This window comes from Oncorhynchus gorbuscha, linkage group LG24 (genome assembly GCF_021184085.1).
Source record: "Oncorhynchus gorbuscha isolate QuinsamMale2020 ecotype Even-year linkage group LG24, OgorEven_v1.0, whole genome shotgun sequence".
NCBI lineage: Eukaryota > Metazoa > Chordata > Actinopteri > Salmoniformes > Salmonidae > Oncorhynchus > Oncorhynchus gorbuscha.
In genome coordinates this window covers 54,740,048-54,761,726 of record NC_060196.1, presented here as the reverse complement: position 1 = coordinate 54,761,726, position 21,679 = coordinate 54,740,048, and the positions used below count along the sequence as shown (strand labels likewise).

General features: G+C 41.7%; 1 protein-coding gene across 1 annotated transcript in view; it reads left to right on the top strand.

The window, feature by feature from the left end:
* The window catches only part of LOC124012727 (CUB and sushi domain-containing protein 3-like), an 849,083-nt gene that overhangs the window by 652,822 nt on the left and 174,582 nt on the right, over nt 1-21,679 (top strand). Inside the window, exons 34-42 of the mRNA XM_046326635.1 lie at nt 1,979-2,182; nt 5,140-5,264; nt 5,737-5,833; nt 7,354-7,458; nt 7,710-7,828; nt 10,862-10,931; nt 16,424-16,540; nt 17,842-18,051; nt 18,432-18,620. Coding sequence (XP_046182591.1) covers nt 1,979-2,182; nt 5,140-5,264; nt 5,737-5,833; nt 7,354-7,458; nt 7,710-7,828; nt 10,862-10,931; nt 16,424-16,540; nt 17,842-18,051; nt 18,432-18,620 — 1,236 coding nt within the window. The remainder of the gene's footprint in view (nt 1-1,978; nt 2,183-5,139; nt 5,265-5,736; nt 5,834-7,353; nt 7,459-7,709; nt 7,829-10,861; nt 10,932-16,423; nt 16,541-17,841; nt 18,052-18,431; nt 18,621-21,679) is intronic.

Here is a 21,679-nt window from a genome sequence, read left to right as displayed (position 1 = left end):
GACCATCAGGTTCTTGGTCACTTCCTTGACCAAGGCTCTTCTCCCCCGATTGCTCAGTTTGGCCGGGCGGCCAGCTCTAGTTAGAGTCTTGGAGGTTCCAAACTTCTTCCATTTAAGAATGATGGAGGCCACTGTGTTCTTGGGGATCTTCAATGCTGCAGAAATCTTTTGGTACCCTTCCACAGATCTGTGCCTCGACACAATCCTGTCTCAGACAATTCCTTCCACCTCATGGCTTGGTTTTTGCTCTGACACGCACTGTCAACTGTGGGACCTTATATAGACAGGTGTGTGCCTTTCCACATCATGTCCAATCAATTGAATTTACCGCAGGTGGACTCCAATCAAGTTCTAGAAATATCTCAAGGATGATCATTGGAAACATGAGCTCAAACACCTGAGCTTAATTTTGAGTCTCATAGAAAAGTGTTGGAATACTTATGTAAATATGGTATTTCTGTTTTTTATTTTTAACACATTTCAAAAATGTCTAAAAACCTGTTTTCTCGTTGTCATTATGGGGTATTGTGTGTAGATTAATGAGAATTTTTTTTAATTTAATCAATTTTAGAATAAAGCTGTAACTTAATTAAAAGTGGAAAAAGTCTGAATACCTTCCGAAACACACTGTAAATACATTATCATCCTTTGAATACACTAGCTCCGGCTTAAAATAAAAAACATCTGAAATATGCGACTCTGACAGGCATTGAGTTAGATTGAGCTTCGTTAAGATTTCCTTACAGAATACCCCCAAGAGTAGCGTGTGTCTGTGAGAGGAGATCAGGTTTTAGACGTCTGACATTTAGACTCACGCTTCCATAGAGTACCTACATTCATCAGGAGTGTGCCGAAAGCCGGAGGGGTGCATTTTTTATTTTTCTGTCAGCTAGCATCTGTTGATGACGTTGCCGGGCCCCAAAACCTGTCTGTTCAGCACTATCAAAGGCACAGGGATGCCCTGCTCAGCAAGATGCTTCACATATCCCCCCACAATGCTTAGAATGATCAAGCTTCTTATAGCTTTAACAAATTCTACACATGCCACATTTCCCCCTCCTCTTGAAAACCTCATCAGAGTATTCCTGCGTCCGAACTAGCACCCCATTCCCTTCATAAGTGCACAGCTGATCAAAAGTATCACAATATATATGGAATAGGGTCCAATTTGGGACGTAACTTAACACTCAGCAGCAGCATCTTCCAGTGTAGAAGACTCATTCATGCCCCCCTTCCCTGACGCATGCTTAGCTTAACTCCTGGACAGATTCCTACAACACACTCCAGACGCCGCCTGCCTGCTCCCCGGATGTAATTCTCTATTACACATGCAAAGCTTAACTCCTGGACAGATTCCTACAACACACTCCAGACACTGCCTGCCTGCTCCCCGGATGTAATTCTCTATTACACATGCAAAGCTTAACTCCTGGACAGATTCCTACAACACACTCCAGACGCTGCCTGCCTGCTCCCCGGATGTAATTCTCTATTACACATGCAAAGCTTTCTGAAATACTAGCCTAGTCTTGCATCATTTAAAAGACCTTGTTCATGCAAGCGAGGCTAGCTAACTTAAATCCCACTAACTAACTCAGTGCTGTTGTTCTGGTCCAAAATGTAATCCCAATTTCAAGATGTCAGACTTTTACACAAAAGGACAGATTTAGTCAGATGGTTCTTGTTTATGCGAAAACCCTAAACCTGCGTTCAGTATTCAAGTGTGGGAGCACTCATGGGAGGTTGATCAAGGTAACAGACACACACTCTCCTCCCCTCTTACAGCACCTTAATGCACCATTGATGGTGGTCTGTGTTATGGCATTTCAGATGTGTGTTTTGCATTATCAAATGTCACTCTAGCTTGCCATAGCTGAAAGTCTGTCACCAGAGAGTGGGTTTGTGTTTTTTCATGTTTTTGTCCCCACTTCTTCTTCTTCCTCCATTGCTTTGCTGACACCTCCTATCCTCTCCACAGCTGTCCCAAGGACCAGTGCCACCCAGTGCAGTTCGGTCCCTGAGCCCCGCTTCGGCAAACGGATCGGGAACGACTTCGCCATGGGCGCCACAGTCCTGTTCGAGTGTAACCCCGGATACATCCTGCACGGTTCCACCGCCATCCACTGTGAGACCGTCCCTGACACCTTGGCCCAATGGAATGACTCGCTACCCACATGTATTGGTCAGTATGATTGACGACTACCGTGATTGGTGACCGCATGTCAGAAACACCCCTAAGTCTTCTACCTTTCTCTCAAGCTTCATCAACATGCCGATCGCCACGGGCCGACCTCTTAAGTGAGGCAAAGGCATTAACGTGGGAGCGTGAGTGTGCACATGAAAGCAGACTGGGATTTTGGCTGTGAGGGTCCCTCAGGAGGCCTTCCTTCACACTCTTAACTGAAACGAGCAGAATGTTTCCTCTTGGCTGTGCATCCAGCCAGGTCTAAAGAGTGTGGTGAGGAGAGAGGGTAGAGAGAGGGGAAGAGAGGAGAGAGGGGGTGGAGAGAGATTAAGAGAGGAGAGAGGGTGGAGAGAGAGGAGAGAGGGTAGAGAGGAAGAGAGGAGAGAGGGTAGAGAGAGAGAAAGAGAGGAGAGAGGGTGGAGAGAGAGGAAGAGAGGAGAGAGGGTAGAGAGAGAGGAAGAGAGGAGAGAGGGTAGAGAGAGAGGAAGAGAGGAGAGAGGGTAGAGAGAGATAAAGAGAGGAGAGAGGGTGGAGAGAGAGGAGAGAGTGTCTCTGGTGAGAGTGCAGAGTTAAAGCGAGAGATGACTCTCTCACTCTCTTTCCCGACGAGTGCTCTGCACAGTTTCTGGTTACAATTGTTACTAATTGTCAGCAGAGCTGCAGTCTATTCATTACGTCTAAACAGCTCAGAAAATAGCCTCTAAATTGTAATGATCTTCCAATGGCTGCCTTTTCTCTCTTAAAGTGATGTTTGCCTTTTTGTCTGTGGATCACACACCAATATTCAAGATTCTGGTCTTCAGCCAGAGTGACTTTCATATCAAGCTACATTTAATAACACAGGGAGTTTTTCCCAGGTTTTTTTTGTGTCCATGGTGGGGTGGGCAGAGTGCATGCCTGTCTGATGGGAGGCTAGTAAAGTACATCTAATCTGTGCTAGCTCCCTGCTCCTAACTGGCAGAGACAGAATGACATGGTGTTATTTTCTGTCAAACCCATCCAGAGCCCTGCTCCAAAGCAAAGCAGGGAGACACAGAGTACAGTAGTTTGTAAACAGAATTTGACCAGAGCTGTAGCCTGATATTACCCCTTGATATGAAGGGCCCCTATCTAGCTGTCTTTGAATGAAGGGCCCCTAGCTAGCTGTCTTTGAATGAAGGGCCAGTATCTAGGAGTCTTTGAATGAAGGTCCAGTATCTAGCTATGTGGAGGTGAAGGGCCACTTATCAATTCATAAGGGAGCGCAGAGTTGACAAGGCCATAATTCTGAATGACTTGCTTTCTCTCCTCTTTGGCCCGCTGTAGAACACGTCTTCCTGGGCTTTTTCTTTTTCTCTTTTCCATTCGTGTTTTCCAGTGGGACGGATATGGGCCGTAGGATTTTCTCCGTGATTACCTGAGCACTATGGCTGCATTTTATATATCATCTGTAAAATATGGATGAGTTGAAATTGCTCTGAAGTGAGTTTGTTGAATAATTTAATCTTCTGACACAGATATATTGCTCTCTCCCCCCTCTCTCAACATCTCTCTCTCTCTCCCTTCTCTCAATGTCTCGCTCTCTCTTCCTTTCTCCATCTCTCTCTCCCTCCCCCTTGCTCTCTCTCTCCTTCCTCTCTCTCCCTCGCTCTCTCTCTCTCTCTCTCTCTCGCTCTCTCTCTCTCTCTCTCTCTCTCTCTCTCTCTCTCTCTCTCTCTCTCTCTCTCTCTCTCTCTCTCTCTCTCTCTCTCTCTCTCTCTCTCTCTCTCTCAGATCTGTCAGACATTTCTGCTGCCATATTAGACAGCCATCAGTGTGTCCCAGTCTTCTCTTAGTTATTTAAACAAGGTGATTGGTGCTGACCTCTAGTATATACTGTTATCCTTCACAGATAGCATCATCATCGGATCTGAGCATCTGATCAGGGGAGAAAAAAACTGTTCTGGCAGCATTAGATACCAGCTTGTGCTATTGACAGCTCTCTACTTTCCCACCTCTCTCCCTCCTCTCGCAGTTTTGAAGACAATACTTGGCAGGCCTTTCTGCAAACGGGGAAATTGCTTAACCTAGCCTCTCTCTCTTGGGAGAAACGGTTATAATGTCATTTCTCTCACTGCAGAGGCAGACGTTTATAAGCCTCATTGTCCCTTTTTAAATAAAGTTTAATTGAATCATAGGCACATGGTGGGATGGGATGTGTGTATGAGGCTGATAAGAATGAACAGGTATGCCTCGAAGACAATAAGCGGCGAAATTTGGACTTTTCCGATGGGTCAACGTGAGGTATTACATTATTTTACCACTGCTTACTCGTTCTGTAATCACTGTCTGTCACTGCAAAGAATGTCTTTATCCAAGATGTGATTAACCGTTACTTGTCCAACATTGTCCAACATGCTTTTAGTCTGTGTAAGTCAAATGATCTTCTATTTTCTATCTTCTATTTGCTGAGGCTTCACTGAAGCTTCACGATTAAGTCAGACATCTATAGTGACGTCTCTGTCTGTAGACAGATTGGTTGTTTAGCTACCAAACCAATGGGACTAAACAGACAGGTTTGCCTTAGATTATTGACATGTCAACTACATTTTGTCTCCAATACATTTGCACTTGTTGTCTCTCAAATACATTGTTACAGTTGTTGGTTAGCTAGTTAGCACATTTTTGACATGTTAGCATAGACCTGACCAGTCAAAACACCTCAAAACAAGACATGGTATCAAAAGCTAAATGAAGCTGAAACGAGCCACCTACGATTCCCCACATGGAAACTTCTTGTCCCTGGTGCAAGTTCATATCCCCGAGCTGACAAGGTACAAATCTGTCATTCTGCCCCTGAACTAGGCCTGTTACTAGGCCTTCATTGAAAATAAGAATTTGTTCTTAACTGTCTAGTTAAATAAAATAAAAATATTAGGACATACATGTGGCTGTGTTAACGTATGTCCCCTCTCTGCTTGACTTTGTCCCCTTAGTGCCGTGTGGAGGGACCCTGACGGCACGCCGAGGGACCATACTGTCCCCTGGTTACCCTGAGCCTTATGACAATAACCAGAACTGCGTCTGGAAGGTTTCGGTGCCCGAGGGCGCTGGTATCCAAGTAAGAGACCCTGTTCTGTTCTTGAAGAACCGTGGAAGAATATGTTTGTGATTTCAGAGTATCGCCATGCAGTACCAGAAGTTAAACTTGAATAAAGGGAATACTTAATAGCTTAATAATTATTTAAAGGGTAGATGTTTACTGTAAGTGGGCACTGTGTTTTGGACCTGAAGTCTCTTTCCATTGAATATTATCTAAAGTACTACAGTGTTCATTTACTAAGTTGGAATATTTCAAAGGTTTTCAAAGTGGTGACGAATTGTCTGTTTCTGTATGGCAGTTATCTTTCTGTGTCTGAGCCGAACCGAACTGAGCAGTGCCCTACTGTACTGTACTGCACTGGCCTGCTGAAAACAATGCTGGAAAGGACCATGCAAGCCAGTATAGTACTGTGTGAATCAGGCATTAGTGAGTACAGTTTGGGTCGGTTCAGTAGTGTGAAAAAGGTCTGAGTCCTAACTCCTTGCCTCAGATCCAGGTGGTGAGCTTTGCCTCCGAACACAACTGGGACTCTTTGGACTTCTATGACGGAGGTGACAACCACGCTCCAAGACTGGGCAGCTACTCAGGTAATCTTTAGCTCCTGGATCAATAATCGACCACTTGTGGTGCCTTCACTTATTTGTGATAATATCCGTTACGTCATCCTAATTTGCTCATCAACTATGTTTCATGGAAACATGTTCCAGCTAGCTATAATCTCATGACACGGAAATCCCTTTCCGAGATCATTATAACAGTTTACTGTTAGAAAACAAGCAGTAAACATGTATTCCCCCACAAATGATGCCTGTTACTAACACATTTCAGTTCATTATTATAACTCCTGACATTGGCCAATCAGTGTCCTTTTGTATATGCCGGGTCTCTATGGCAAGACACATCATTTACCCAAGTTTTGTCAGAATCAGGTCAGTGCTGTCTGAGATATCATGTGTGATGAATGTACTAACGGAGGGAGACAGATCCACGATTTCATAAGTTATTTTCCCTCACAACGAACACCTTCCTGTGTCCACGATAACGATCATATAATTCTAGCAGTCGGAACACATGTGGTTCAATGTGTCTCCCCTGGCTGTGTGCTACAGATCAATTACTGCCAGGCCTGTCAAGGGAGCTCTTCCCCGCTGATTTCTGTAGCCGCTTTGTAGTAAACAATACCCTGGCTGATGAGCATCTACAGGGCCCCAGCATAGGCTGCGCTCTGGCCTCGTTGGCATGTCTGTCACTGAGGCCCAGCGGGTCAACGCAGGCTCCATGGGGGATAGAGAGAGGGAGGTGGGTGTACGGGGGTTGTTGGGGTGGACAGTAATTAGGTAGTTCCACTGGGTATCTGAGTCCCCTGCTAAGGCTTGAATGACAGGGCCACACCACACTGTGGAGTTCTCAGCTGGTTCATACAGATATAGATGCTGACTTGTTCCAACACTTATACAAAGGTTGGAACAATAGGGTGTTGGAGAGGGACTGAGCTCGGTATCAGGCGGACACTTAGGAGAATGGAGGCGGGAGCAGAGACACGGTATCTGTCATAATTACAGCTGTCCAAGTGCTGTAACTACCTGCGGAGACGTCTGTTTATACCTCCATGTAAGAGTTGCTACTGTTTATATAGTGCACCCCCCCCCCCCCCAAAAAAAATGGCATATGGTTTCCTTATTCTGTAAGCTGTCAAATCAAAATCAAATCACATTTTATTGGTCACATACACATATTTATCAGATGTTATTGCTGGTGTAGTGAAATGCTTGTGTTCCTGGCTCCAACAGTGCAGTAGTATCTAACAATACACAACAATGCACAAAAATCCCAAACTAAATGAACTCAATATGCCTGATATTAGCATTTTTGCCGTTTCATGTCCATGTCCAGCACATTACCATGGAGGGTATTGTCTGAAGGGTATGAAACACAAGCAAAAGGAACATTCACAAATCAACCACCTGTTCCTACTGTGTGCCCTTCAACCACTAATCCATTGATTTCCCACAATGATTTCTCTTTGTGGGAAAATGTGTATTTATGGAAGGACAACAGGATAATTGAGAACTCTTATCTTATGTTCTCTCTCTCTCTGTCTTCCAAGGCACCACCATCCCTCAGTTGCTCAACAGCACATCCAACAACCTGTACTTGAGTTTCAGTTCAGACATCAGTGTGTCTGCTGCTGGCTTCCATCTGGAGTACACAGGTGATCTGTCATTAGATGGCTTTATGATGTGTGTGTGTGTGTGTGTGTGTGTGTGTGTGTGTGTGTGTGTGTGTGTGTGTGTGTGTGTGTGTGTGTGTGTGTGTGTGTGTGTGTGTGTGTGTGTGTGTGTGTGTGTGTGTGTGTGTGTGTGTGTGTGTGTGTGTGTGTGTGTGTGTGTGTGTGTGTGTGTGTGTGTGCCACATTGTGACAACAACTGACTTGTTTAAATTATCTTTACCCATTCTCCACAGCCATAGGTCTGGAGTCCTGTCCAGAGCCACAGACCCCCAACTATGGAATCAGGGTTGGAGAGCGCTTCATGGTTGGAGACGTGGTGCTGTTCCAGTGTGAACCAGGCTACACTCTGCAGGTAAGAGATCATTCTCTCTGCAGGTAAGAGATCATTCTCTCTGCAAGTAAGAGATCATTCTCTCTGCAGGTAAGATATCATTCTCTCTGCAAGTAAGAGATCATTCTCTCTGCAGGTAAGAGATCATTCTCTCTGCAGGTAAGAGATCATTCTCTCTGCAGGTAAGAGATCTTTCTCTCTGCAGGTAAGAGATCATTCTCTCTGCAGGTAAGAGATCATTCTCTCTGCAGGTAAGAGATCATTCTCTCTGCAGGTAAGAGATCATTCTCTCTGCAGGTAAGAGATCATTCTCTCTGCAGGTAAGATATCATTCTCTCTGCAGGTAAGAGATCATTCTCTCTGCAGGTAAGAGATCTTTCTCTCTGCAGGTAAGATATCATTTTGTATGCAGGTAAGAGATCATACTCTCTGCAGGTAAGAATTCATTCTCTCTGCAGGTAAGATATCATACTCTCTGCATCATTCTCTCTGCAGGTAAGAATTCATTCTCTCTGCAGGTAAGATATCATACTCTCTGCATCATTCTCTCTGCAGGTAAGATATCATTCTCTCTGCAGGTAAGATATCATTCTCTCTGCAGGTAAGATATCATTCTCTCTGCAGGTAAGATATCATTCTCTCTGCAGGTAAGATATCATTCTCTCTGCAGGTAAGATATCATTCTCTCTGCAGGTAAGAGATCATTCTCTCTGCATCATATTCTCTGCAAGTAAGAGATCATTTTCTCTGCATGTAAGAGATCATTCTCTCTGCAGGTAAGCGATCATTATCTCCATCTTTATCTACATGAATTAAAACCCATTCTCATGAATGGATAACACTAGAGATCCCTTCAGCCTCCACATATTTGGGAAGGTCTCCGTTTAAAAAAAATGTTTGCCTCTAGTGTGGAACAATCTGCAGAGGTCACTGCAGTTACATGTGCTGGTGCCACTCAGGCAGTTTCCATGATTGATTGAGTGTCACGCCCTGACCGTAGAGAGCCTTTTAATGTCTATGTTTGGTTTGGTCAGGGTGTGATTTGGGGTGGCATTCTATGTTTCGTTTTCTATGATTTGGTGTTTCTATGTTTTGGCCGGGTATGGTTCTCAATCAGGGACAACTGTCTATCGTTGTCTCTGATTGGGACCATACTCAGGTAGCCCTCTTTCTTTGTGGGAAGCTGATTTTGTTTCGGGCCTTTGAGCTTCACGGTTTGTTTTTGTCGTGTTATTTGTTTTGCTCGGCGTCATTTTGATTAATAAACGGAAATGTACGCTCACCACGCTGCACCTTGGTCCTCTCCTTTCAACAGCCGTGACATTGAGGACCTTTATGCAGTTGAATGTGGTTGCTTTTATTAAATATGTTTATTTTGTTATTGTGTGCTGAATTCTATTGTTTTATAAACATATATGTGTGTGTTTTATGAAGCTGATTTTATTGTAATGTATCCAAGGCAACGGTAAAGTAGATGATTATCTCAATGTGACTCCCTGTTTAAATAAAGGTTATATAAAATAAATAAATGCATCTCTATATCAAGTTTTGTTTTACTCCATACCTCTATCTATATCTCTATCTATATCTCTATATTTTATCCATATCTCTATCTATATCTCTGTATTTTATACATATCTCTATCTATATCTCTATATTTTATACATATCTCTATCTATATCTCTGTATTTTATACATATCTCTATCTATATCTCTATATTTTATCCATATCTCTATCTATATCTCTATATTTTATCCATACCCCTATCTATATCTCTATATTTTATACATACCTCTATATCTCTATATTTTATACATATCTCTATCTATATCTCTATATTTTATACATATCTCTATCTATATCTCTATATTTTAACCATACCTCTATCTATCTATATCTCTATATTTTATACATACCTCTATCTATATCTCTATATTTTATACATACCTCTATCTATATCTCTATATTTTATCCATATCTATCTATCTATATTTCATCCATATCTCTATCTATATCTCTATATTTTAACCATACCTCTATCTATATCTCTATATTTTATACATACCTCTATATCTCTATATTTTATTCATATCTCTATCTATATCTCTATATTTTATACATATCTCTATCTATATCTCTATATTTTAACCATACCTCTATCTATCTATATCTCTATATTTTATACATACCTCTATCTATATCTCTATATTTTATACATACCTCTATATCTCTATATTTTAACCATACCTCTATATCTCTATATTTTATCCATATCTCTATCTATATCTCTATATTTTATCCATATCTCTATCTATATCTATATTTCATCCATATCTCTATCTATATCTCTATATTTTAACCATACCTCTATCTATATCTCTATATTTTACACATACCTCTATATCTCTATATTTTATCCATATCTCTATCTATATCTCTATATTTTAACCATACCTCTATCTATATCTCTATATTTTACACATACCTCTATATCTCTATATTTTATCCATATCTCTATCTATATCTCTATATTTTAACCATACCTCTATCTATATCTCTATATTTTATACATACCTCTATATCTCTATATTTTATCCATACCTCTATCTATATCTCTATATTTTAACCATACCTCTATATCTCTATATTTTAACCATACCTCTATCTATATCTCTATATTTTATACATACCTCTATATCTCTATATTTTATCCATATCTCTATCTATATCTCTATATTTTAACCATACCTCTATCTATATCTCTATATTTTATACATACCTCTATATCTCTATATTTTATCCATACCTCTATCTATATCTCTATATTTTAACCATACCTCTATCTATCTATATTTTATCCATATATCTATATTTTTTTTTTTCTCCATATCTATATCTATCTCTGTTCATTTGATCTAGTATCTCTGTCTGTTCATCTTAGTAGCCATTTTAAATGTTGTTCAGCGTTCTAATGTTCCAAAGCATGGATTACTAGAGAATGTGCAACATAACAACATAATGCTTGTTAATTAATACCTATTTTTCTTCACCAGGGTAATGCCCATATAACCTGTATGCCAGGACCAGTCCGGAGATGGAACTACCCAGTCCCACTCTGTCTTGGTATGTTGATAACGTTGCTGTGACATCAGTATGTGTAAACATCTCATAGAGAATTGTGGTGAGTTCAGTTCCTCTGTAATGTAAAAATGTGTGACTGTCATAAAGGCTCGATACCCAGCATAAAAAGTACAATTTCAACATTTGCAGAGTTGGCTGTTAGTCTCGGGGGACAACTGTTCTCAGGTCAGCTGTACATCCTGAACAACCACAGTTGATATTTGACACTCTGCTTACAGACATGTTTGAATGAAAAATGTCCCCAAATAAACTGCCAGGGCCCACATCTACTTATATATATATATATATATATATATATATATATATATATATATATATATATATATATATATATATATATATATATATATATATATATATATATAATATATATATATATATAAATATATATATATATATATATATATATATATATAAATATATTTATATATATAAATATATATATATATAAATATATATATATATTTATATATATATATATATATATATATATATATATATATATATATATATATATATATATATATATATATATATATATATATATATATATAAGTCAGAAGTTTACATACACTTAGTTTGGAATCATTAAAACTTGTTTTTCAACCACTCCACAAATTTCTTGTTAACAAACTATAGTTCACAAAATAGATGCCATCATGAGGCAGAAAATGATGTGGATATATTGAAGCAACATCTCAAGACATCAGTCAGGAAGTTAAAGCTTGGTCGCCAATGGGTCTTCCAAATGGACAATGACCCCAAACATACTTGCAAGCAAAGTTGTGGCAAAATGGCTTAAGGACAACAAAGTAAAGGTATTGGAGTGGCCATCACAAAACCCTGACCTCAATCCTATAGAACATTTGTGGGCAGAACTACAAAAGCATGTGCGAGCAAGGAGGCCTACAAACCTGACTCAGTTACACCAGTTCTGTCAGGAGGAATGGGCCACAGTTCACCCAACTTATTGTGGTAAGCTTGTGGAAAGCTACCTGAAACGTTTGACCCAAGTTAAACAATTTAAAGGCAATGCTACCAAATACGAATTGAGTGTATGTAAACTTCTAACCCACGGGGAATGTGATAAAATAAATAAAAGCTGAAATAAATAATTATCTCTACTATTATTGTGACATATAATATTCTTTAAATACAGTGGTGACTCTAACTGACCAAAGACAGGTCATTTGTAGTAGGATTAAATGTCAGCAATTGTGAAAAACAGAGTTTAAATGTATTTGGCTAAGGAGTATGTAAACTTCCGACTTCAACTGTATACATATATTCTGTCCATGTACATTAACTCACTGAGACAGATGATGGATCTGGTAGATTGGCCTTGGTCTGCATAAGAGACAGACACATTCCTTGTTAGTCTCTTGCCTGTCTTTACCCTTTAAGAACCTATTTCACTGAGTGTACAACACATTAGGAACACCTTCCTAATATTGAGACTGTTTTGATGCGCCAGAAGCCTGTGCCTCACCTCCCACTATGCCTCCCACCACTACCACAGATGTTGGAAGGCGATGTGGCACTAGAAGGTTCCTCTTGGGACTCTGGGCCTCAGTGTTAAGAACTCTAAAGTTCAACCGTAGTCTGATCAAGGCCACATTGTTTATCTCTTGCTTTCACATTTGTTCTGTCGGCTCAACTTTGATTTTCTTCACAGTCAACTCAACTCTTTATTCAGAGTCAACTCAACTCTTTATTCAGAGTCAACTCAACTCTTTATTCAGAGTCGACTCAACTCTTTATTCAGAGTCGACTCAACTCTTTATTCAGAGTCGACTCAACTCTTTATTCAGAGTCGACTCAACTCTTTATTCAGAGTCGACTCAACTCTTTATTCAGAGTCGACTCAACTCTTTATTCAGAGTCGACTCAACTCTTTATTCAGAGTCGACTCAACTCTTTATTCAGAGTCGACTCAACTCTTTATTCAGAGTCAACTCAACTCTTTATTCAGAGTCAACTCAACTCTTTATTCAGAGTCGACTCAACTCTTTATTCAGAGTCGACTCAACTCTTTATTCAGAGTCGACTCAACTCTTTATTCAGAGTCGACTCAACTCTTTATTCAGAGTCGACTCAACTCTTTATTCAGAGTCGACTCAACTCTTTATTCAGAGTCGACTCAACTCTTTATTCAGAGTCGACTCAACTCTTTATTCAGAGTTGTCTCAACTCTTTATTTACAGTCGTCTCAACTCTTTATTTACAGTCGTCTTAACTCTTTATTTACAGTCGTCTCAACTCTTTATTTACAGTCGACTCAACTCTTTATTCAGAGTCGACTCAACTCTTTATTTAGTCGACTCAACTCTTTATTTACAGTCGGCTCAACTCTTTATTCAGAGTCGACTCAACTCTTTATTCAGAGTCGACTCAACTCTTTATTTACAGTCGGCTCAACTCTTTATTCAGTCGACTCAACTCTTTATTTACATTCGTATCAACTCTTTATTTACAGTCGTCTCAACTCTTTATTTACAGTCGTCTCAACTATTTATTTACAGTCGACTCAACTCTTTATTCAGAGTCGACTCAACTCTTTATTTACAGTCGGCTCAACTCTTTATTCAGAGTCGGCTCAACTCTTTATTCAGAGTCGGCTCAACTCTTTATTCAGAGTCAACTCAACACTTTATTCAGAGTCAACTCAACTCTTTATTCAGAGTCGACTCAACTCTTTATTCAGAGTCAACTCAACTCTTTATTCAGAGTCAACTCAACTCTTTATTCAGAGTCGACTCAACTCTTTATTCAGAGTCGACTCAACTCTTTATTCAGAGTCGACTCAACTCTTTATTTACAGTCGACTCAACTCTTTATTTACAGTCTACTCAACTCTTTATTCAGAGTCGACTCAACTCTTTATTCAGAGTCGTCTCAACTCTTTATTTACAGTCGTCTCAACTCTTTATTTACAGTCGTCTCAACTCTTTATTTACAGTCGTCTCAACTCTTTATTTACAGTCGACTCAACTCTTTATTCAGAGTCGACACAACTCTTTATTCAGTCGACTCAACTCTTTATTTACAGTCGGCTCAACTCTTTATTCAGAGTCGACTCAACTCTTTATTCAGAGTCGACTCAACTCTTTATTCAGAGTCGACTCAACTCTTTATTCAGAGTCGACTCAACTCTTTATTCAGTCGACTCAACTCTTTATTTACAGTCGTCTCAACTCTTTATTTACAGTCGGCTCAACTCTTTATTCAGTCGACTCAACTCTTTATTTACAGTCGTATCAACTCTTTATTTACAGTCGTCTCAACTCTTTATTCAGAGTCGACTCAACTCTTTATTCAGAGTCGACTCAACTCTTTATTCAGAGTCGACTCAACTCTTTATTCAGAGTCGTCTCAACTCTTTATTCAGTCGACTCAACTCTTTATTCAGAGTCGTCTCAACTCTTTATTCAGAGTCGACTCAACTCTTTATTCAGAGTCGACTCAACTCTTTATTTACAGTCGACTCAACTCTTTATTTACAGTCGTCTCAACTCTTTATTTACAGTCGTCTCAACTCTTTATTTACAGTCGACTCAACTCTTTATTTACAGTCGTCTCAACTCTTTATTTACAGTCGTCTCAACTCTTTATTTACAGTCGTCTCAACTCTTTATTTACAGTCGTCTCAACTCTTTATTTACAGTCGTCTCAACTCTTTATTTACAGTCGACTCAACTCTTTACTTACAGTCGACTCAACTCTTTATTTACAGTCGACTCAACTCTTTATTCACAGTCGTCTCAACTCTTTATTTACAGTCGACTCAACTCTTTACTTACAGTCGACTCAACTCTTTATTTACAGTCGACTCAACTCTTTATTCAGAGTCGACTCAACTCTTTATTTACAGTCGACTCAACTCTTTATTCAGAGTCGACTCAACTCTTTATTTACAGTCGGCTCAACTCTTTATTTACAGTCGACTCAACTCTTTACTTACAGTCGACTCAACTCTCTGTTTACAGTCGACTGTAAACAAAGATCCCAAATCATTGAGTTTTTGTACTTTTGCTTTCTAAAGCTCTCACACCATAACTAATAGCACAGGTTTGTGCCTTTTAGCACATAAAAGGCTATTCTTTTCACTTAAAGGGGAAATATGCCGAATATCGCGCCACCATTTCCTGGTTGCTAAAATCCTATTAGTGCTCCTTTTTTTACCTTTATTTAACTAGGCAAGATCAGTTAAGAACAAATTCTTATTTTCAATGACTGCCTAGGAATAGTGGGTTAACTGCCTGTTCAGGGGCAGAAGGACAGATTTCTACCTTGTCAGCTCGGGGGTTTGAACTTGCAACCTTCTGGTTACGAGTCCAACGCTCTAACCACTAGGCTACCCTGCCGCTCCTAATTTAAGTTTATGTGACACAACAAGCAAACCCGAGAGAAAATAATTGTTGTACCATCTAAACCGCTGTTTGAAGCTGGTGAACAAAACCGAAAGTAAAAGACGCAAAAACTAAGCTGAAGAAAGGGAAGCGTAGAAATAGTGCAAATAGAACATATCTACCACTTCTTAGACTTGCGTTCAATGAGATTGACAGATCTATAACTATTTGGTCAGGTCACCCAAAACGTTACATATTGCAGCTTTAACAAGGGCTCTGCTACCATTTCTTTAGGCTACTCTTTATCCAGGATCAAAGCTGAGGATACCGATACCTCTCCTTCTGACTCAATGATAGGGAGCCTATTTAACACAGGGGACACAACGAGACATGGGGTAGATAGAGTATTCATACATTTTAACCGTTAGTGTGTCTGTCACGTTCACAGGAGGCTGCTATTTCCTGGCAAACTGTATCATAGATGTATTTTTAACCATATTGCAGTTTAAGACTTACCTCAGACTGGCTGACCTGCTGAGAGAGGAGGCTATGCTAGTACACTCTTAGAAAAAAGGGGGTTCAAAGAGGTTCTTCAACTTTCCCCATAGGAGAACCCTTTTTTGTTCCAGGTAGAACTCTTTTGGGTTCTATGTAGAACATTCTGTGGAAAGGGTTCTACATGCCACTCAAACGGGTTCTACCTGGATCCAAAAAGGGTTCTTCAAAGGGTTCTCCTATGGGGACAGGCAAAGAACCCATTTAAAACTCTTTTAGGTTCTAGATAGTAATTTCTTTCTAAGTGTATCTGTACAGGAGTCAGTTGATCTGAAGCACTGATCCTACAATACACAGTTGGAAAGGAGGGGATGTCAATACTAATGTACTAATCTAGCACAGCTGGTGGCGTGGATACCCATTCACACTGTCTAGAGGTGTAAATCAAGACAAACCTCTGCTTTTACAAGGCTGCAACTATAGATACACATAAAAACATGTTTGTCTCTGATGGACTCTAATAAAGAAGTTATTTTATGATACTCTACTCTTGTCTAAAAAGTGTAATTCTATTTGTATGTTATTCTATGATTCATTCTTTAACCTGTGTGAGTGGGATTGTCTCCGCAGCCCAGTGTGGTGTGTCCATGACTGATGTCAACGGTGTCATTCTGAGCCCTGGATTCCCTGGAAACTACCCCAGTGGATTAGACTGCACCTGGACTGTCATACTACCTATTGGCTTTGGTATGGGAACACACTGACAGTCATTGTGGCTACGCGCACACACACACACACACACACACACACACACACACACACACACACACACACACACACACACACACACACACACACACACACACACACACACACACACACACACACACACACACACACACACACACACACACACACACACACACACACACACACACACACTGTCAAACTACCTATTGGCTTTGGTATGGGAATACACTGACAGTCATTGTGGCTACGCAAACACACACACACACACACACACACACACACACACACACACACACACACACACACACACACACACACACACACACACACACACACACACACACACACACACACACACACACACACACACACACACACACGCACACTGTCAAACTACCTATTGGCTTTTGTACATCACCTCGCTGCCGTGGACAAGCCACAGTAGCACATTGTCATACGAGGAAGTGTATGTCTTGTTTCAGTTGAAACACAGCTAGTGGCGAAGTGGCCCTAGATATAGCAGTGAAGTGTCAGACTCGTGTATGTTAGGAGCTGTAGCGGGAATTATCCTTGATTTATAGGCATAAAGAGCAGAGACGTGGAAACAGGGAACACCAACAGTGATGTAAAAGCTTAACCAGTCTTCCAGTCAACAGAACAGCATCCTGGTTTACAGGCAGTAGGGTAAAGACATAGAATACACTCTTTAAAGGATTCTTTACTGTCCCCATAGGAGAACCCTTTTAAGTTCCAGAACTCTTTTGGCTTCCATATAGAACCTTCTGTGGACAGGGTTCTACATGGAACTCAAAAGGGTTCTTCAAAGGGTCCTCCTGGGGGGACAACTGAAGAATCCTTTGGCACTAGTGCACTAGGGTCCAAATGTAGGGGTAATGATGTTTGATTCTTAGGTGTAAATAGCACAGGCATGGAAACACATGACTGGAAGTCACTTTAGATAAAAACGTCTGCTAACTGGCATATATCATTATTGTTATTATCATTAACCTCGTTACCGGTATATCATTCTCCTTTACGGTAGCTTGAATATATTATGACATCTAGTTGCTCCTCTCCTTGGCAACTCTTTTTATGTACCAATGAGCATCTGCTCTCAGTCAACTAACCTGTAATCTCTTGTGATGTTTGTTGTGGTAGAGGTACAGTGTTCTACTTCAGTTGGTTCTGGGATTAACCTGCCTTCTGAAGTAATGGGTAGATGAGTAAGATCATGGTCTATTTATAACAGAAACTCATGGACTGACCAGTGTGTTTTTAATCCACCTGTTGGTTTTCAGGAATCCACCTGCAGTTCCTCAACTTCTCCACGGAGGCCATTCATGACTACCTGGAGATTCGGAGTGGAACGCTGGAGACGGGCACAGTGATTGACAGGTTCAGTGGACCACATGTCCCCAAGTCCCTGTTCAGCACCACTCACCAGACTAGCCTCTTCTTCCACAGCGACTACTCCCAGAACAAGCCAGGTTTCCAGATGACTTACCAGGGTGAGGATAGAGTTTGTTTGTTTTGGGGAAAAAATATATATATATTGAACAGATAGATAGAAAGAGGATGACACTGGGAAAGATAGTTGTTGTGTCATAGGACCGTAGGCCGGATTGGAACCTATGCCGACAGTGTAGACTACAGAGTTAGTCAGTAGAATTTGTGGGAGAGGAGAAGTCAAAAAGGGCTTGTGATTTCACTCAACTCAATTAAATGTCATTTTATTTGTCATAATGTTAGTCTGGGTAATCTCTTTCAGTATCCTAGATATGATGTCTACATAAAACAGTTTTATGTATTCATTTTCATGTTTGCGTCATTTTCTTATGTATTTTCAGTCAATGTTTATTTAAAGGATCGGCTACTTCCTGATTTTCAGCCTATCAGCTACAGAGTTGTCCCGACCCTCGTCCTTTTCGTAATGGCATCGTGATCGGCAGTGACTTCAGTGTGGGTCTCACTGTGTCCTTCGAGTGTCTGCCTGGCTACTCCCTCATCGGAGAGGCCTCTCTCACCTGTCTGCACGGAATCAGCCGCAACTGGAACCACCCGGTACCTCGCTGTGAAGGTAACTATGGACAGAGGAATAGATATGATCTGTATGGTAGCACATTGATGGTGCACCTAGAGGGCAGCAGTGGGCGTTTCGTGGACCTTAACATCCACTACTACAACTTAATATCCTACTACTCCAATGGCATCCACTGCTATCACTATTAGACTGCTATAGTATTATAACATATTACTAAGAAGTGACGATTACCACTTTTACTGCTGTGCCTTGTTGCTCATTCAGTGTAGCCTGGAAAGACCTCAAACCTGACCATGTTTTCCCTCTCCTCTGTGTTTGTGGTAACATCACCTAACCCTCTCCTCTGTGTTTGTGGTAACATCACCTAGCCCTCTCCTCTGTGTTTGTGGTAACATCACCTAGCCCTCTCCTCTGTGTTTGTGGTAACATCACCTAGCCCTCTCTTTTGTGGTAACATCACCTAGCCCTCTCCTCTGTGTTTGTGGTAACATCACCTAGCCCTCTCCTCTGTGTTTGTGGTAACCACCTAACCCTCTCCTCTGTGTTTGTGGTAACATCACCTAGCCCTCTCCTCTGTGTTTGTGGTAACATCACCTAACCCTCTCCTCTGTGTTTGTGGTAACATCACCTAGCCCTCTCCTCTGTGTTTGTGGTAACATCACCTAACCCTCTCCTCTGTGTTTGTGGCAACATCACCTAACCCTCTCCTCTGTGTTTGTGGTAACATCACCTAGCCCTCTCCTCTGTGTTTGTGGTAACATCACCCAGACCTCTCCTCTGTGTTTGTGGTAACATCACCTAGCCCTCTCCTCTGTGTTTGTGGTAACATCACCTAACCCTCTCCTCTGTGTTTGTGGTAACATCACCTAGCCCTCTCCTCTGTGTTTGTGGTAACCACCTAACCCTCTCCTCTGTGTTTGTGGTAACATCACCTAACCCTCTCCTCTGTGTTTGTGGTAACCACCTAACCCTCTCCTCTGTGTTTGTGGTAACATCACCTAGCCCTCTCCTCTGTGTTTGTGGTAACATCACCTAGCCCTCTCCTCTGTGTTTGTGGTAACATCACCTAACCCTCTCCTCTGTGTTTCTGGTAACATCACCTCACCCTCTCCTCTGTGTTTGTGGTAACATCACCTAGCCCTCTCCTCTGTGTTTGTGGTAACATCACCTCACCCTCTCCTCTGTGTTTGTGGTAACATCACCTAGCCCTCTCCTCTGTGTTTGTGGTAACATCACCTAGCCCTCTCCTCTGTGTTTGTGGTAACATCACCTCACCCTCTCCTCTGTGTTTGTGGTAACATCACCTCACCCTCTCCTCTGTGTTTGTGGTAACATCACCTAGCCCTCTCCTCTGTGTTTGTGGTAACATCACCTCACCCTCTCCTCTGTGTTTGTGGTAACATCACCTAGCCCTCTCCTCTGTGTTTGTGGTAACATCACCTAACCCTCTCCTCTGTGTTTGTGGTAACATCACCTCACCCTCTCCTCTGTGTTTGTGGTAACATCACCTAGCCCTCTCCTCTGTGTTTGTGGTAACATCACCTCACCCTCTCCTCTGTGTTTGTGGTAACATCACCTAGCCCTCTCCTCTGTGTTTGTGGTAACATCACCTAACCCTCTCCTCTGTGTTTGTGGTAACATCACCTAACCCTCTCCTCTGTGTTTGTGGTAACATCACCTAGCCCTCTCCTCTGTGTTTGTGGTAACATCACCTAGCCCTCTCCTCTGTGTTTGTGATAACATCACCTAGCCCTCTCCTCTGTGTTTGTGGTAACATCACCTAGCCCTCTCCTCTGTGTTTGTGGTAACATCACCTAGCCCTCTCCTCTGTGTTTGTGGTAACATCACCTAGCCCTCTCCTCTGTGTTTGTGGTAACATCACCTAGCCCTCTCCTCTGTGTTTGTGGTAACATCACCTAGCCCTCTCCTCTGTGTTTCTGGTAACATCACCTAGCCCTCTCCTCTGTGTTTGTGGTAACATCACCTAACCCTCTCCTCTGTGTTTGTGGTAACATCACCCAGACCTCTCCTCTGTGTTTGTGGTAACATCACCTAACCCTCTCCTCTGTGTTTGTGGTAACATCACCTAGCCCTCTCCTCTGTGTTTGTGGTAACATCACCTAACCCTCTCCTCTGTGTTTGTGGTAACATCACCTAGCCCTCTCCTCTGTGTTTGTGGTAACCACCTAACCCTCTCCTCTGTGTTTGTGGTAACATCACCTAACCCTCTCCTCTGTGTTTGTGGTAACCACCTAACCCTCTCCTCTGTGTTTGTGGTAACATCACCTAGCCCTCTCCTCTGTGTTTGTGGTAACATCACCTAGCCCTCTCCTCTGTGTTTGTGGTAACATCACCTAACCCTCTCCTCTGTGTTTCTGGTAACATCACCTCACCCTCTCCTCTGTGTTTGTGGTAACATCACCTAGCCCTCTCCTCTGTGTTTGTGGTAACATCACCTCACCCTCTCCTCTGTGTTTGTGGTAACATCACCTAGCCCTCTCCTCTGTGTTTGTGGTAACATCACCTAGCCCTCTCCTCTGTGTTTGTGGTAACATCACCTCACCCTCTCCTCTGTGTTTGTGGTAACATCACCTCACCCTCTCCTCTGTGTTTGTGGTAACATCACCTAGCCCTCTCCTCTGTGTTTGTGGTAACATCACCTCACCCTCTCCTCTGTGTTTGTGGTAACATCACCTAGCCCTCTCCTCTGTGTTTGTGGTAACATCACCTAACCCTCTCCTCTGTGTTTGTGGTAACATCACCTAACCCTCTCCTCTGTGTTTGTGGTAACATCACCTAACCCTCTCCTCTGTGTTTGTGGTAACATCACCTAGCCCTCTCCTCTGTGTTTGTGGTAACATCACCTAACCCTCTCCTCTGTGTTTGTGGTAACATCACCTAGCCCTCTCCTCTGTGTTTGTGGTAACCACCTAACCCTCTCCTCTGTGTTTGTGGTAACATCACCTAGCCCTCTCCTCTGTGTTTGTGGTAACATCACCTAGCCCTCTCCTCTGTGTTTGTGGTAACATCACCTAGCCCTCTCCTCTGTGTTTGTGGTAACATCACCTAGCCCTCTCCTCTGTGTTTCTGGTAAC